Source organism: Amblyomma maculatum, chromosome 2 (genome assembly GCF_055883805.1).
Source record: "Amblyomma maculatum isolate TAMU_Amacu chromosome 2, ASM5588380v1, whole genome shotgun sequence".
Taxonomy (NCBI): domain Eukaryota; kingdom Metazoa; phylum Arthropoda; class Arachnida; order Ixodida; family Ixodidae; genus Amblyomma; species Amblyomma maculatum.
This window is the reverse complement of record NC_139345.1, coordinates 117,350,013-117,367,665: the sequence shown is the minus strand read 5'-3', so window position 1 is coordinate 117,367,665 and position 17,653 is coordinate 117,350,013. Positions and strand designations below refer to the sequence as shown.

The 17,653-nt window shown below is 45.4% G+C and overlaps 1 protein-coding gene across 4 annotated transcripts in view; it reads right to left on the bottom strand.

The window, feature by feature from the left end:
• Positions 1 to 17,653, bottom strand: part of Ziz (dedicator of cytokinesis protein Ziz) — a 171,035-nt gene that overhangs the window by 62,400 nt on the left and 90,982 nt on the right. For all 4 annotated transcript variants that reach the window (XM_084595167.1, XM_084595170.1, XM_084595171.1 and 1 more), the window contains exons 8-21: positions 17,560 to 17,648; positions 17,259 to 17,342; positions 16,024 to 16,173; positions 14,541 to 14,777; positions 13,463 to 13,668; positions 10,027 to 10,149; positions 9,829 to 9,914; positions 9,275 to 9,468; positions 8,961 to 9,026; positions 8,113 to 8,205; positions 7,100 to 7,257; positions 2,384 to 2,471; positions 2,118 to 2,204; positions 1,481 to 1,573 (exon numbers count right to left, since the gene is read on the bottom strand). In XM_084595167.1, the coding sequence (XP_084451293.1) occupies positions 1,481 to 1,573; positions 2,118 to 2,204; positions 2,384 to 2,471; positions 7,100 to 7,257; positions 8,113 to 8,205; positions 8,961 to 9,026; positions 9,275 to 9,468; positions 9,829 to 9,914; positions 10,027 to 10,149; positions 13,463 to 13,668; positions 14,541 to 14,777; positions 16,024 to 16,173; positions 17,259 to 17,342; positions 17,560 to 17,648 (1,754 nt within the window). The remainder of the gene's footprint in view (positions 1 to 1,480; positions 1,574 to 2,117; positions 2,205 to 2,383; positions 2,472 to 7,099; positions 7,258 to 8,112; positions 8,206 to 8,960; positions 9,027 to 9,274; positions 9,469 to 9,828; positions 9,915 to 10,026; positions 10,150 to 13,462; positions 13,669 to 14,540; positions 14,778 to 16,023; positions 16,174 to 17,258; positions 17,343 to 17,559; positions 17,649 to 17,653) is intronic.

The window sequence follows — 17,653 nt, the reverse complement described above, 5'->3', positions numbered from 1 at the left end:
GAAGCGGCAGCTTTTTCTTTTTTTCTTTTTTTTTTTTTGGCGAGAGATCCTTTCTTATCGTTGTGCTGTACGCGCGGCGTAGCGTAAGATATGGCGGCTGCGGACGTTAAGAAGCGGCAGGGTTTCTTTTTTTTTTTCTTTCTTTTTGCGGGGATGTTTATTTTATTTTATTTTTTTGTCGTTTATCCTTGCATGTATGAATCAGCGAAAGCCCGCGGTCAGCTGCTGCGATCATGACGCCCGCCCCAAGCGCGGCCTGATAAATCTAACCAAGCTTGCGCAATCAAGCCATCATGGGCACTCTGCCAAGTTCGCTCCCCGCCATCGCAGGAGCTATAAAAAGATAACCCGCCCTGACTATCCCTGCGCAGCATCTTGGCACGCTGCCAATGAGCTGTGGATGAGACCACCGAAACAAACTGATGCGCGCCATCGACATGCAAGCGAAAATGCTCGCGATTTCTGCCGCCGCGGCGACACAGAAACCTTGTTTTGAGCTGCCGCGGTGGCTCGAGCGGCGAGAGGGACGCAGTTCCAACAAGTTGGAAAATTTTCGCTCTGTCGCTGCCACTCGTCGCTGAGATCGCTCAGTCGCTAGCATGTGAGCAAGCTGGCCTTAACGCTTTTTTTTTTTTTTTTTCAAATTCTCGGGTGCAAAAGTGGAGGGTGGGTTCATTATGCGAGTGGGTTGATTACGCGATAAATACGGTATCGTTTTTTCGCATCGTAAGTACCGTCACAGCCGATTTCTGTATATCGAATTATCGATATATCGAACTATTTCGCGATCCCCTTCGAGTTCGATATATCCGGGTTCGACTGTACATATATATCTCTTGCGCATCCACATGCTGTCTCTAGTAGGCTGAAGCTGCACATTGGCCATGCGCAGTTTCACCGTTTCGCATGCATTACCGCAATGCATCATCGCGTGGACAGTGCAGCGAAGCATCCTCCGAACGAGACGAAACCGTTTTGTGCTACTGCATCGCACTCCAAAAATGGTAGCGGAGGACTGTATGATGTAGCTTCCACTTTTAAAACCCTGCTTTCCGTATTGTTGAAATTGACTGGATGTAAGCCATGGAGCCCAGCTGCTCTGAGTTCGAGGCACACGAAAACAGTAGTGCATGTTTCTCCAGTGAATATTGAGTTTCTTTCTATGCAACATAGTAACTGCCGCTGATCTGTTTCTCTCTCAAATTTCAATGCTGAGCGCTGCTAGTTGTTAAAGATATGCTTTAAAGAATAAGTACTATGTTACATTAGGAGAAAAATAATGCAAGACTATACTCTGCAGTATCGGAAGAGAGGGCGCGCTTCAGTGCCATACCTACAACTCCATTACTACGGCTAAAGAAAGAAAGTGGCTGTGCCTAATTGCTCCTTATCAGCTCATTCAAATTCATGCGTAAAGAGACCACAGTACAAGTATACACTTCAGGCCCAGCCAAATCCGAAAAGTCATGCAGGGGCATACCTTGAGCAGAGTGCTTGTCTCTGTGTCAGGACCTAGAACTTTTGTTTCCAGAAGCTTCTGACAGTGCACAAAAAAATTGTGAAGGTGTTGGTCCTGGAGATAAGATGCATACAGAAAAGCAGGTTGTCTTGGAGAAGAGGCAAACAGCACCAACACACAACACCTCTCAAAAGATGAAAAGAAATTTTGTTTAATGTCTGGCTTGAGCTTTTACATTTCAAGCTGTCCTTCTCATGCAGTAATTTAAACACTATCTAGGTAAACACAAAGCCTCAACCTTTACAAAGTTGCAAAGCGAAATAGCATAGCTATTAAATATTATGCAAGTTACTGCTGACAGCCTATGTTGAGGGGAGTGCATGATGTCACACATAAGCTTAAACATTAATTAAAACCAAACTTCGTGTCTAGAGAGCTTTAGAATAAATTTCAATGTTACGTACTACAGCACAACAGTGTCTGTGCTTTACAACTGTAAAACACGAAAGCTGTTTCACCTCTGTTGTACGTAAATGTGAATCAACATACCGACATTAAAAGCAGCACAAGGAAATTTCACTCCTGCAAAAACTGCTTTCCTGAAAGGAGGTCTCACCATCACTACACAATCACGATTAAAAGACCGCTTGAACTATACCTTAGTGTGGACGGTGGAGACAAGCCTGAACCCGACCTTGAACAGCTCACGTCCGCCTTCAACAAGACGCACATCTGGACCACAGAACTGGAAGGCAGGAAGCCAAAGACAAGTTACACAAGATGAAAACTCTTGTAAGCTGTTGGTGCATGGACAATGATGAAAACACTCTCCAAACTAGCAAAGTCAAACGCCCAATCTTGGCAAATAAAGCGAACAGCTACGTGCAGAAGTGCACAGATGTGGCATGGAACCAAAACACTCACTCCTTTGCCAAGGCCAAGAGGTTTGTAGGAGAGGTATCCAGGGGGCAAATTGGCAGCGACCGGCAACATGTCTTCTTCGATATTGAGCCTGGACAGAGCAAGAATACATTTCCAGGCTGTTTCCATACAGCGAAAGTGCAACAAGGTGGGGTGCTTAAATAGTAAGCCAATTTTTTGGAACTGGCCCTAGTAATCGTAGGTTACTTGAAGCCAGCTGCAGCCTCTTAAAAATTATGAGCTGACATTACTTATCAGCTTTATTGATAAAGTGCCCAACTCTGCAGACCAATGAAGCTTTTATGTTGAGACCAACAGCTACCTAACACAAAAATTAGATTCACTGAATAAGGGCTGCAAAGTAGGCAAGCCAAGAAGGTCTTTATGCACGCTGTTCTTGCTCATTCAGGCTGAATATGATGTCCCCACTAGGTCGACGAGTTATGACCCAAAATTCAATTTACAAACCATTTAATATGCACTACAGAAAAGACAAAGATCATGGCGTCTTGCCCTATCAAGTCCTGGAGCATCAACGCCCCAACTAACTGTGAAGTGCTTGATGCAATTGATGTGCTGCGGCGCTATGCGAGTTTAACAGGACAGAAAGAAGCGATGCAATCCCTGTGGGCCTATGAATGCAGTGTGAGGCTATCTCTCATAGCTAAGCAGACGCAAAAGAAGTTCACGGGCCACTTTCAGAGGAAATAAAAACTAAGTCCTTAACTGGCAAGTGCTTTGGTAATGTTTCCGCATGCTAGCACAAAATTTCGATACAATGAAATAAACTGCTAATTTTTACAACTTCGTTATATCAAGGTTTAACTACTACAACACCACAATAACGAATTTTTCAAATTAACAAATTTTTTGATGATCACCGACAGATTTCCTATGTTTTCAATGTAAAAATATTTCAGAATAACGTATATACTTTATTTTTTCTTCTATAATCTAGGAACATCAGTATTATGAATACGACTAAAATTAACAGCGCCGCAGCTCGCAACTCTCGCATGAAGCAGAAACCACTGTTTCTATGTGCATGATCCATGGGCCGTAGCTATCATCATCAACATATCTAGTGCCACCTCCCAGCGCCACCACGAAGCTGTGGTTTAACATGCAGTAGCCAGCAGGCCTAACTGCCTAGCCGCCTGCCTTTTCTTTTTGTGTTGTGTGTCATTCACCGGTCGGTCATTAGCGCGTATACAGTCAAACCCGAATATAACGAACTCGGATAGAGCGAATTATGTTTTATATTGAACACTCGAATTTCCACTAGCATTATGCATATAAAATGTATTTTTTATAACAAACTACACATCGGATATAGCAAACTCAGCGCGCGCGATCGGTCGCCAAACGTCCGCCAACGGGCGGGCCTTTGTGCCGGCTCCGAGTTCTCTCCAGGCAGCCCACGCTGCCGGGCCGCAATACTTCTAGCGCATGCCGTTGTCAGATGGGAGGGGGATTGGCGACGGCTCCGTTTCCCAAGGTCTCACACAGCGCATACGTCATCACGCGCCCGCTAGGGTGCTTCTGCTGCTTCTGCGCCGATGCCACGCTTCCGTAAAACGCAGGAGAGGCTCTCTACAGCAGCTTCCACGAGGGACCCTCCTGTACGCATGCGCGGCCGTCGCCCGGAGTAGCGTGAGTAGCCTTTAAAATCCGCGCCATCGGCCAGCTTCTCTTTTCAGCGCTCCTATTCGGCAGCTGCCTACCATGTGATCAAAGACGTTCGAGCAGCTCCGGACCTATTGCGCTTCGAGAAAGAAGCAACACCGGCCAGAACTGGTTTCAAGTTTGGGCGAAGGGAAGGCAGCCTCCGAACAACGAACGCGTCAGTGGCGAACTTTCCCGCATCCTCGGAGCTTTCTTTGTTCGCATTTGCAAGCCGTGCTGCTGCTATCCTCACGATTCCGGACGTGCCTACGTTGCTGCTGGCTTGCATTCCGGCGCTACATCCTGCAAGATGACGACGAAGCAGCGGCGTGCCCTACCGCTTTCCGACAAGCTGGAGATAATTCGCCGCGTTGGCTGCGGCGAAAAGAAGTCTGACGTTGCCGCGCATTTCAAGTTTCCATGGAGCACGTTAAGCACCATTTTGAAAAACCAGTCGGCCATCAGAGGCAATGCACAGGAACGACCAAATGGTGACGGCTTTCGCCACCGCAAGCCGGCTTACGACCAAGTAGAGACAGCGCTGTACCAATGGTTCTTGGACGTTCGCGCGCGAAATCTGCCGGTCTCTGGCCCCATGCTACAACAGAAGGCAAAAGATTTTGCCTTCGTCCTGGACGTCGAGGGGTTTACAGCGGGCAGTGGTTGGCTCCAACGATTTAAAGACCGCTACTCCATCACCGGGAAGGTGGTTGCAGGTGAAAGCCAAGCAGTGGACGCTGAGAGTGCTGAAAAGTGGGTGCAAGACGTGTGGCGTGCTGTCACGGAGAGACACGAACCGTGCAATATTTTTAACACCGACGAGACTGCCTTGTTTTGGCAACTGCTGCCGAGCAGAACCTTGGCGCTAAAGAATGAGAAGTGCCATGGCGGCAAATTGAATAAGGCCCGAGTCACCGTTCTTCTCACGACAAACATGGACGGTTCATCAAAGCTGCGGCCGCTTGTCATAGGCAAGTTCAAGTCTCCTATGTGCCTGTGAGGATGCACTTCACTCCCAGTCACATACAACTCAAATTCTAAGGCCTGGATGACCAGAACGTTGTTCGAAGCGTGGCTGCGTGGCTGGGACGAGGAACTTGCAACGAGCGGGCGAAAGATTTGCCTCCTCCTCGATAACTGTTCTGCGCACCACTGCGGCGTCACGCTCAAGAACATAGCTTTGTTTCCTGCCACCGAACGCAACAGCGGTTTTGCAGCCCCTCGATCAGGGGATCATCCGCGCTTTCAAGCTGGGCTACAGGAAACGCGTCGTTGAGCAGCTGTTGGTGAAATTGCGGGTTAACGACGAGCTCAAGGTTAATTTGCTGGCCGCAATAGAAATGATTAACCGTGCCTGGCAAGACGTGACGCAATCCACAATCCGCAACTGCTTTCACCATGCTGGACTATGTCGAGAGGATGCAGAAGCTGCTAGTGAAGCGATGTTGCCACGCTGTAGGAAGAACTCGCTGATGTTCCGGACGCTGTGCCCGAAGAAGTTGCCCTGGAGGATTTTCTCACTGTTGACGACAACGTAGCCGTGACAGCGAGCCCGTTGGACTCGGAAATTGTTGCCGACATGCTGGCATCTGGTGCGAACGAGGAGACCGAGGAGCCGCCACCGGAGGACGATCGCCCTCGCCCGACGTTGCACGAAGCCCTCGCTGCTACCGATCTGCTGCGCCGATACTGCTCCGGAATACAGGGAAGCGGACTGGAGTTTGTGGAAATGATGTCACGTGTGGAAAGTGCGATTCTCGCTGATGGAGTTAAATGCAGTGTTCAGGCGAAGATCACTGCCTACTGCAAATAAGTGAGCATTTATCTGCAATAAATTTCTTTTGTAGATTCATGGTGAGCGGCACGGTTTTTCTTTAGTTAGTGCGTTTTCGCTGCGCTGTCTGGACATCGTGTATAACGAATTTGGTACTGAAGTTCGTTATAAACGGGTTTGGTTATAGCGAAATACTTTATATAGCGAACAAATTGCGTTGAATTACGCAGTTCGTTATAACCGGGTTTGACTGTAGGAAGGTGTTTTTTTGTCGTGGATTATTTCATTGCGAAGTTTGTGTGAGATCCGACGATGATTGCAGCCAGTGAAGATGCCAAGATAAGCAAGCAGCTTTCGCTGCAAGAAATCGATGCAGGAAAAAAGCGAATTGGCCTCTGCAGATCGACCACGGCGATCATTCTGAAAGACCGAGACCAGATTTTAAAACTTCAGGGAACACTGAAAATGAGGTCATGTTGAACTCTGATGTTTCTTTGTCCATGGACAGAGTCCGTACTTTCATCGCTCGGTGCAATCATGTACCCTATGAGCTGTTGCGCAAAGTGGAAGCCGTATGTGCTGTAGTGGTGTAATGTGTGGTCACGTGCGCTGCATGTGGCAGAAGAAAATAACTGATTTCTTCAAATTAATCAGCTTTGAAGTTAAGGCAGCATTTTTATTTGAGATTTTGCTTATCTACATGCATGCCTACTGCCAAGGTACGACATTTTCATACCTAGGTTTGACCACCGTGGCTTATAACGGCGAAATTTTCATTACAACAATATTTAAAAAAAACAAACGATTTCTTGCGGTCCTGCGTGATTCGCTATAATGAGATTTGGCTGTAAAAGAAAATAGCGGAATGTGAGAGAAAACTGCATGAATGCTTTGGTCAATGAAGTAAGAGAAAAACGAAGGGGAAGATTGCAGGAAGAAGGCGTGCTGGCCAGATCTCTGCACGGCAGCAGCCCAAAGTATGCATCTTCGTCGCATTATATAATGAAGAGACCTTCCAAGCATTTTTAGTACCTACCAAATGAACAAGTGCATGTTAATGCTCTCATGACTTATGTGCGAATTTTTTAGAAACTGTTGTTTGAAAGGCAGCGCCCCTCATGGACTGAAGAATATGGTCTTTTCTCACAGCGGCACGCACATCACTCGCCACTTGCATCTGCAGTTAAATAGGCCTGCCAACCCGAGCAGAAAGACAGTATACTGCTAAGCAACTAAGCAGATTCAATCCATCTGGCAGATAGAGCACAGGCCAGACTGACCTGCCCTTGTTCAGCAGGGGTAGCCAGGAGTAGCCAACAATGCTCTCGACAGGGCCCTCCTTGCGCTTGGACGCCTTGGTGATGTCACAGCTCACATGGTAAAACGTGAAGAGCAGGTGATGTTGTTCATGCAGCTCCAACGGAAGCACCACTTTCACCTGGAAAGGAAGCAAAGACAATTGCTCGGCACTGATTCTCATCATGGAATGAGCGCTTCTTCGAACTGCACCATGACACATCTGCATAAAACACACACGATGATGATATACTGAGTGCACGCAATAAAGCATTGAATGCAATACGAAAGCCAGTAATTGGCGAGCCGTGATCATGACGGCAGTTTTCAGCATCGTTCGCTCCAAAAGGCGTTTGCTACTATCATGCGTTCAGATGGTTTTGTGGCAGTGGACGGTGCCCGCCCAATCGTGGCGTGATAAAGCGAACATAATGAACACCAGGCTTGTGTAACCGGACAAGCCAAATGAGTCACTGTGGGCAGACTGCCAGCGGCAAAAGTTGGGGGTGTGTTCATTATGCAAGTGGCTCAATACGCAAGTAAATACGGAAAATTACTGTGATGCAAATTGTTCTTGTCAGTGTCTTTGAGGCCATCAGATAATCTGAACATAGGATAATTCGAACATTTTTCCCAGTCCTGTGAAGTTCTAATTAACAAGCTTTTAAAGTATCAGATAGCTAACACACACTTTCCCTACACCTTCACACATGTGCTGTCACACCTTGTCTACGGTACTTCGCACTGAGAGCCCAAAGTCCAACAAGTGAAATTAATACTACTAGCCAGAGGAAAGTATCTGCTGAAATTCTGGTGCCCTATTCCGAAATTTTACATTGTGCTTCGTAAAAACTTGGGTGGAATTTTTGTTAGTTTGAAGAACAGACAAAGAAGGCTGAATGCTGCCAGACTGGTGCCCCTGACTTCTTTAGACAATATGCTGACAACATGGCTGGCATGCAACTCTGATATTTTATCTAAAAAAAAAATTCCTCACCTCCTCATAGAAATCAGGTGTGACACAGTGGTGTGTCACAGCCGTGTACGACTGTGAGACAAAGAGGGGTTCCCCTGGTCGGCCATAGATGAACTGCAAGTGACAATGTCAGTGCACAGTTAGTAAAATGAGAAAGATCACATAAAAACAAGGTAAAATGCCAAACTGGTTATAAAAGAAAGACAAAGCAAAGCTACGGTGAGCAAAGGGAGTGAACTCTAATATTTAGTTTGGATTTGCTCAACTTAACTGAATGCATTATAAGGGTTCCAAAGCAGCCTAAATGTTTCCTACAACTAAGTAAAACAGTAGAATCTCAATAATCATAACCTCGTGAGATTGCAGAAACTATCCAAGTCATCCAAGAAATGAACCAATCTGCATGCATACTGAAGCACAAGAAATCCTTCATACGGTTCTAGTTACAGCCAACGCAATTCATTTACTCAGCAAGCACGTCACCATTCCCTGCTTGCAGAGTGTACTGTGCATCTGGCGATCGTGCCACTTGTGATGTGAAGGCAACGCTTGGCGCTTGTGGGTGTGTCATCACTGCCGCATTTGTACCAACCGTTCACAGTGGCACAACAGCACAACAGGGCATGCAAAAAATTTTAAATTCTGCCAACTGTATGCAATCTGCTTTAGGCCAAGAATTGTACAAATATGCATCGTGGCAAAATTTAAAATTCGTATCAGCTGCAATCGTAACACCGCTAAACTATTGCATTATGTGTGCATATTTTGAGGCTGCATAACTAGAAAGCGGAAATAGTAGCATTATAATAAATAATAAAAGAAATTATTCCTATTTCCTTTCCCAGGCCCAAACATTCTCTGACACTCACCTTCAGAGGTTTCGTCCCTTCGTCGTCCCTGTCCCTCAGTTCTACGCAGCATGATATGTTTCTCGCCTGAAAAGGAAGTGCCACATAGCATGAGAAAGAACAAGTCGCAAAGCATGACAGCTGGGAACGCTGAATTTGGCCCTTTTTCAAGGGCTGGCAGATTTACAAGCTCATTTTGGAATATATCCTTCAGTTAGGCAAACAGGAGGGAACCTATGGCATGCATGGTTTCTGAGCACCATTTTAAAGCCCTTGGGATTCAATGAAAAAAAAATGGTTAGAACACTTAAAGTAGAAAAAAATAGTGCAGGCACCTTGGCAAACGCCTTCTGGCTGTCATACTTTAGACTCTTCGGGTAAACGTACAGGTGGTTGAGGTACGCAAAGAATGGGTGACTGTCGGACGCCACATCTGTGGGAAACTGCTGCACCTCAAGGGTGGGGCCTTCTCGGGGTTTAGGGGGCATTGGAAAAGGCACCACAGGGACCAGAGATGTCGTCAGGGAGTCTGCAGCAAGCACAAAGGATCGCATAAATATTCCTCGAAAAATACTCGTGTGATAAGGGTATTATGACAGCGAAGACAGCTGAAAACAGTTTATTTCGGCATGCACCGCTCGGCAGCATTTCTTGGCAATGAAGGGCAGGCTACCAGGGTGAAGTATGTGGCATTCTTCCAAACAGTTTGTTTCACTGGTGTGCGTAGTGTACTGCTCTTTCACAACTGTTTACTTTGTGAAACTTTAACAACACTTTAAGACGCACAGAAAGGGCGGCGTAGGTCTGCAGCCTCTGCTTCATTGCCAGCAAACGTTGTTGTGCAGTATAGAAACCACTATGTGGAGGTAAAGGTAAGCAGAATACTCACTGTCAACTGTCTCATCTGGTCTCAGTAACCTGAGCGCAACTTTTATGTGCCCTGGAATCACTGTGAAGTGCTTCACTTTTTCTGGTCTAAATGGGAAAAGAAAAAACACAAAAGTGAGGATGGCACACGCAAAATGCAAACAACTCTCTGAAGACTAACATTCAAATTTACAATGAAAGGCCGCAACAAAAAGCAAACCTCTTGAGATCACAAAGAAACTTGAGTGTATCCTCTTCAGAGAGTTTGGCACAGTCTTGCCGGTAGATCTGTCCAAACTCTAGGGCCTTGTCCAGGTCATTGGAGTGGCGGTTGAACAGAGGTCTAGAAGTGAAAAACAACAAAGGAAATAAGGCACACTTAATGAGGCACGCCTCAAGAGCAAAGAAACAGTAAACAGAAAGGCTGTACAGTTATAAAGAACAATTTTCTGAGCCCCAGTAATTCGAACTTGTACAATACTTCCAGTTTAGATGAGGAAGTGTCATGCCCCTCACAGGTATTAAATGAGCATGACTTAAACTTGACCAAGACAGAGACGTTGACTGAACTGGTTTAAGGTTGAATACACAATTTAGACTCCCATGGAATTCTCAATGGCTGCTCCAGTTGGAATAATGCAACATACAGATAGTGACTCCCATTTCACCACCAATATGCCAAAGCAGGCACCAGGCAATTGAGCTCAACACAAACACAACAATAAAAAAAATGATACAATTCACGTTAACATTCTAAATGTGGCTCTGAAAGCATTCACAAACAAGGTTGGAAAAGAATAGATTTTTGGGTTTTGCACTCTGGTCAATCATGTGAAAGCCTGTATTCCTAACATTTTAACCCTCTTTTTCTTAATTCTGTAGAGCTCCACTACAGTACATATGAATACAGTAAAGAGAAACTGCAATCACACTTCACCTTTAATGGATGACTGTGCTTTCTTTTTTTGTTTATAGTAAGACATATTTTACAAAGAAATTGTTATACAAGAGTACCGTATAAACCGGAATATAAGTCGAGATTTTTTCTTAAAAAAAGCAAGCTAAGGTCGCCCCTCGTTTTGTATAGCGGTCTTTAGCAGAATGTGCGTCACAGTCTGGCAACGTCTAGCGTGCCTGCACGCGAACGGACAGCCAAAGCCGTATCGACATCCAAACGTGGTTGTATCAGTTGCATTTTTGTTAGTCACTGGCGTGTTAGTCTTCGCGTGTGCAGTTTCGTTCGACCACGTGCGTTAGCAATGAATAGCGGCACGCGGAGGCAGTTTACTGCGGCTTTCAAGAAGAAAGTTATAGAGTTCGCCGAAGCGAACGGCAACATGGCCGCTCAGCGCCAGTTTGGCGTCTCAGAAAAGAGCGTGCGGTATTGGCGCGGACAAAAAGGTGAGCTGTTCACGTGCAAACCGAGCAAAATGTCCTTTCGTGGACGTCGTGCAGTGCACCCACAACTTGAGGACGCACTTGCGGACTTTGTGCGGCAACTTCGTGCGCGCTCACTACCCGTGACTGTGGATTCAATTCGCTGCAAAGCTCTGGAGCTCGCGCGTGAAGCCGGACTACATCGAGAAGAGTTCAGCGCACCGAAGTCATGGGTGCGCCGTTTCATGAGGCGCAAGGGATTTTCCGTCCGCCGGCGCACATCAATATGCCAGAAGCTGCCGGAGGAGTTCGCTGATAAGCTCGTCAGCTTCCAGCGATTTGTAATTCGGCTTCGAGAAGAGCACGGCTACATGCTGGGACAAATTGCAAACGCCGACGAGACCCCAGTGTGGTTCAACATGCCTTCGTCTACAACGGTCAACGAACGCGACGCCAAAGAGGTGAAACTTCTGTTGACAGGAAGTGAGCACTCGCGCTTCACTGTCATGCTTGCATGCACAGCTGATGGCAGAAAGCTGCCGCCTCTTGCGATTTTCAACAGGAAGACCATGCCAAAGGAAGCTTTCCCGCCAGGTGTTGTGGTGCGCGTCAATGAAAAAGGCTACATGGACGAGGCCATGATGGTTGATTGGATCCGTGTGGTGTGGAATCGCCAGCCCGTGCACTGCTGAGTCGTCGAAGCATGCTGGTTCTGGACGCATTTCGCGGTCACCTGACCGAATCAGTAAAGCGTGCGCTCAGCGAAGCTAGGACGGACCTTGTTGTCATTCCTGGTGGAATGATGTCCACCCTTCAGCCACTCGACGTTGTACTCGACAAGCCATTTAAGGACAGAGTGCGGTGGAAATACAATGCGTGGATGTCCGGCGTCAATCCGAAAACGCCGACAGGTCGCCTGCGAAGGCCTCCGCTTGCGACCGTCTGCAGCTGGGTGTTGTCGGCCTGGTCTTCTTTGCCAGATGCTATGGTCCAGAAAGCATTTAAGAAGTGCTGCTTAAGCAACAAGCTTGACGGAACTGAGGACGACGCACTTTGGGAGACAGCGAGCGACAAAAAGTCATCTTCCGACAACGCTGCTGAAATTTCGGAGAGACCGTAGCTCCGCTAATGCAGGGACGCAGCCGATGTTTTAAATAAATGAGTTTCGGCAATTTTTGATTGTTTTTTTGTTTTTTTTTTCACTTCAAAGTAAGGGGGTCGACCTATATCCCCACTCGACCTATACACGGTTTATACGGTATATCTGACCCCAGCAATGTACTTCCTGCAGAATGACATCACGGCACATGCGCAAGCTAGGATCGGAGGACAAATTCTTTTTCCAAGGCAAATGAGTAATGATGAAACAGTTCTTTGAAATGGCTTAACTGCCAGACTTACGAGCTTTTGGGAGAAGAAACCTTTGCGAATGCCTTGGTGCCGTGAGGCAAAACGTGCGGCACACAGGAAAAAAAAATAAGCTGGCTACACACATGGAGGGAAGGTGACATGGCCCACTAAGAAAGTAGAAGTCAGTAAAAGTGCATCGAGAAGTAAGGAGGGAAAGAAGAAGGCAAGCATTTGCAGCACTGCAAAGCATAAGGCAGAAGTGAAAAGTGGAGGCATAGGTGGCATAAGGTGTGCCACCTTCTCCATGCCACGCCATGCTTAACTGTGTCAGACACGTTACCGAACTACTGCGTCTTAAATGACACTGAGGTTGTGGAAGATGATGCCGTGTTCACGTAAAGCTTTGGTTTTCGCATGGAATCAATTTCTTGGATTTGTAGCTGCGCAGTGTTTATGCAAAAATGAATGTTCCACAAGATATAAGTGAAATCGAAAATGTGATAACAAAATATGATCAAGTAGAAAAAAAATCCATAGAGAGAAGAATGGCAGGTATTTTTCTTTTACAAACCAACAAGACATGTTTAGTAAGTAGCCAATTAGTCAATAGAAAAGAATTGTAGGGACCATGCCTACCCAACAACTGATACAGTAAAGACCTTGATAAGTATAATAAACATTTCTCCCAGTCCTAAGCGACTTTACTAGAGAGGGGCTCTACTATTTTTTTACATATGGTCAATAGCAGTTTAGGCACTACAATTAACAATATGATTTTTATTTTCTGTGCTGCTCAAGTGCCACAGGTGCTAAAGGTGTTTAAGCTCCGAGTTATTGCTTAATGTTCTGGGCATGGCTGCAACAATGGCTTTACGCAACTTCACTCAGAAATGAGGCTCTTCCAGTGATCTAGCAGCAGAGGAACTCACTTGGCGGCCCAAGCGAAGGGCATGCGGAAGTGGTCCAGCCGCTGGCAGCACAAGCGAAACATCTTCTGGGCCTTGGTCCCCTGGCGGCCATCACTGCCATGCCGCAAGTAGGGCTCCGACGCCTGCGCTATGCCACCCTGCAGCACTTTCTCGACCCGCACCACCAGGAACAGCTCCGGGTCTGGGCGCTGAACCATGAACACAGCCTGCCGTGGTGGAGGAGGAGAGGCAGAGACATAAAGAGAGCATGTATCACGAACACATGTCATGTGTAAAGCCCCCTAATTTTCTGCGAATCTGCGATTCCATCAAAAATCCCCCATCTAGCATTTTTTTTCCCTTGGAAACATGAGCTAGGAGCCACATTCTATTTTGTGATAACCACATCGTTATGAACATCCGTATTATTAATAGTATAACGGAGAAATAACTATTTCTGGTTATTAGCATGAATTAAAAAAAAGAAAAGAGTTTGACAACAAAGTAGGATTTTAAGAGAAATATTACTATCATTATAATGATTTCAGGCTGTTAGGTGAATGGCCGCCTGGTACGTTCCTCACTACTCTGTTGCTTTGCGCCATGGCTAATGTAGCTGGCACACCACCCACAGTTACACCTCGTAACCGAACGTGTCGCAAACAATTTGTTAAAATCAATTAAGCTGTTTTGTTGCAACTCTCTAAGGCTAAAACCATGCAGTTATGTTACAGATGTGCCTTAAATGACGGAGATCACCAATAAAATACATCTTAACCACAATGAAAGGGCAGGTGTGTTCCATCTTTGTACCTTGGCTGCATCGCGAAAAAGAGCTGTGACAGACTATGAAAACAAGCTTTAAAGCAAACATTCCCAAGCAATTGTTAGCAATCACACCTAAAAGTGCATGACCACTGCCGTAAACAATGACGATGTCCCAAAGAAAGCAGTAATGTGTAGCACAGGTGCACACTGAACAAGACAATAACATGCGCCTTGTAATGTGAAGCATATTGGTGCCAGGTCGACCATACTCAGAACTAGCGTGAGCCACACTTTGACAATAAAAACATGGTAAGAGCAAGTATAAGCGCACCTGCTGTGGGAAAGCCAGCCACTCTTCTCCAAGTTCGCTCATGCCAGGTAAAAGCGCATCGTTCATCTGTGTTCCTGCAGTGCCATTGGGTGCCGAGCCGCTGGCACTTTTTCTTCGTGTTGTCTTGGGCAGCATATTGCGCATGTAGGAGTTGTTGACGTCAAAGCGGAAGTCCTCGGTCACCTTGCGCATGTGGCGCACATCGTACACGGCCATTGTGGTGAAGTAGGGCTCGACCTGTGTGAGCAACGATAGTGCCAGACTTTAGGACACGACGTGCCAAAGAACGAACCTTGGGCAAGAATCGCTTTGCTCTCAGTAAAAAGTAGACTGAGCGAAACTACGCGAATAGGGTTCTTGATGGTTTTCTTTTCACCTTATCAAACTTTTGTTCCCCCTTTTTGTTGACAACGGTACAAAAATGTTTTTTTAGACACTCGTTTTGATACGCTTGCCTCCCAACAGCTGAGGAAGGTGCATGAGCAACTCTTTGTCCCTCTACACGATTTAAAAGCAGATTCCAACTATTTGCACTTTCTACAAGGTCACTTTCACTCCTACGTATCATTCATTTTAAGAAGCTTCATTAAAAGACTTCAAGATTACAAAAGTTTAGAGTAATGTGAAGAATGAACTGCTTCTATATTAAGAGTTATCAATCTTTTGCCTTTCAAGAGAGTTTGGCACAGTCTTGCCGGTAGATCTGTCCAAACTCTAGGGGCTTGTCCAGGTCATTGGAGTGAAGGCTGAACAGAGGTCTACAAGTTTTCCCGTGCTTTCACGCTCAGCGTGGATACACAGTTGCAGAGCAAAATGACAATCGCAAATTATTGGTTTGATCTACATGAACAAATTAATACAGAATGTAAGATGCATACTTGCCTTGTCAAGCCAAAAGCTATATGCAAGATGCAGTTGGCACTCTTAGTCCCTTAATGTACTCTTTTCTCCATTGCTGCTATTCTAACTTCCTTAAACTTTACATGAGTCACGGTGGCAAGATGCAACATTGTTCTTTTGAGGCGGAAGGGAAAGAAAAAAATATGAAGCTTCATATTTCACATAAGTGTTATATGCACTTTCAGTAGTCACTGCTTTACAAACACAATTACATATGACCCATATGATAATGAATTGTACCATGTAGTTCTCGACATCTTCAGAGCCACTTTGTAATGCTATAAGATGGGGAACTAAACTATATGCTGGTGTGCAGTGCAATTCCTTTTTGGTGCATACCAGATATATATTCTGTTAAAAACTAAGAAGACTTAATCAAAATCAGGTTTTCCGCACCTAATGGCCTGGAGTGGAATGCAGACCAGAACACACAGTATATCTCTGCACGTAATGTCAGCCTAAATCCAACCTAGGTTTAAAGGTGGAGATCCGGACACACCGCACTTCAGCATGACAGCTGTATCTATTACGGAACACCTGCAAAAGTACTAGGGTTTTAAATTAAAGCAGATGTAATGACTACCTGGCAGAGGGATCCATTCTGGCAGTCCAGAGGTGCCTGAAGGTTGAACTTCACCTCTTCACACTTGACGAAGATGCGAGTGTTGAATTCCTCCTTGAAGGGCTCGACACGCCGCTCATAGCTGGAGACATGAACGCAGCTGCTAGATTTCTGTGGGGAAAAGAAAAATTATATGGAGATATTGGCTTCAATGGCAGTCAGTCACAAAAGCACAGCTCATTTTTGCTGCAGGCATATGCACAAGTCAAACAAGCAACTTGGCACTCCATATTCTCGAGCAATAATAATACACCATGGGTATGAGAGTGCATGGCGGTCATGCTGAAGCCTAATTACTAAAAAGAAGAAAACATGCGAATATGGTCTAACATTACAGTACTGGAAGGAACTGTAAAGTATTGTGAATCCACATGACAAGATGCAAATTATTTTGAGCCAATTTGTAGAACTCTGGCATGGTGCTGCTGCATTTGCACACGGAATTAGCAGAGAAGATGTAACATAGCATATGAAATTATAATATGTATACAAGTGAAAGAATAGATTGCAAGGTAAATATCATGCATGTAGTATTAGGATGTGTCCTGCACACAGGTCTTAAAGGTGAATTAAAGAGAATTCTTAAGGAATCGTTTAATTGCAGGAATTTGATCTACACTCACCCAGCATTCTTATAAACTTCAAATTATCGCCTCATGTAGCAGGCCTTGCTATTGAAACCATATTGAACGTCCCGGCTGCTGCCTTATTTTTTTTTAACATATCGCAGAGTAGGAGGAGTCCTCCAATGCGTGCAGTTAGATTCATCTAATTTACCTAATTTACAACTATGTCGTCTGCGAATAAAACTATTTATTCGTGGAAGCCCCCAAAAATAACAAACGAAACCAAAATTTTGCAGAATACTCTTTAGTGTTCCTTTAAAGAGGAAATTACGGCAAAATCTCATTATTAGTTGGCACTTGCGTAATTCTATCAATTGCCACTTCAGGCTGACACTTCAATCCCAGCAAAATCAAGTGTGTTTCGAAATGAGAAAAACTGTCATTCCAACGTTAGAGCACATGCGATGGCCAACTAGAACAGGTGTTGTCTTGGAACCTTAGAGAATGACAGGACAGAAACGTAATGCAATCCCATCCAAACTGAAATTCATGTTAAGAAAACCCTCCAAGAAATAGCAGCTGGTTTTTTACTGCACAATGGAAGCTCAAAAAATCTAAAATGCTGCTCACCTGTAGGTCTGGGTAAATGGAGAACAAGTTCTGTCGATTCTGTTTACGTGCCTGAGCTATGGAGTAGTCCGTTTCCTTGGCGTACTGCAAAAGTAAAGTTGTCAGAAGGAAGACTAAGCACCACGTGAATAGCAGGCGAAGTCTGTGTACATGGGCAAACTTCTCTTAGGTAAGCCAAACAGCTAACACAGTGAGCGGGCTGCATCCAACAACTGGTTTATACTTTGAACAGACGCAATATGAGAAAGACGTGACAAATATTAGCACCTTAACAAAATAAGTATTCTGAAATACTTCCTACCTTTACCAAATCCGGGTTCTTGCTGTGCTCCAAGCTTTTTAATGTTCCATATCCATAAGGTGCAGAAGGTGAGGTTACCATATTACTTTCTGCA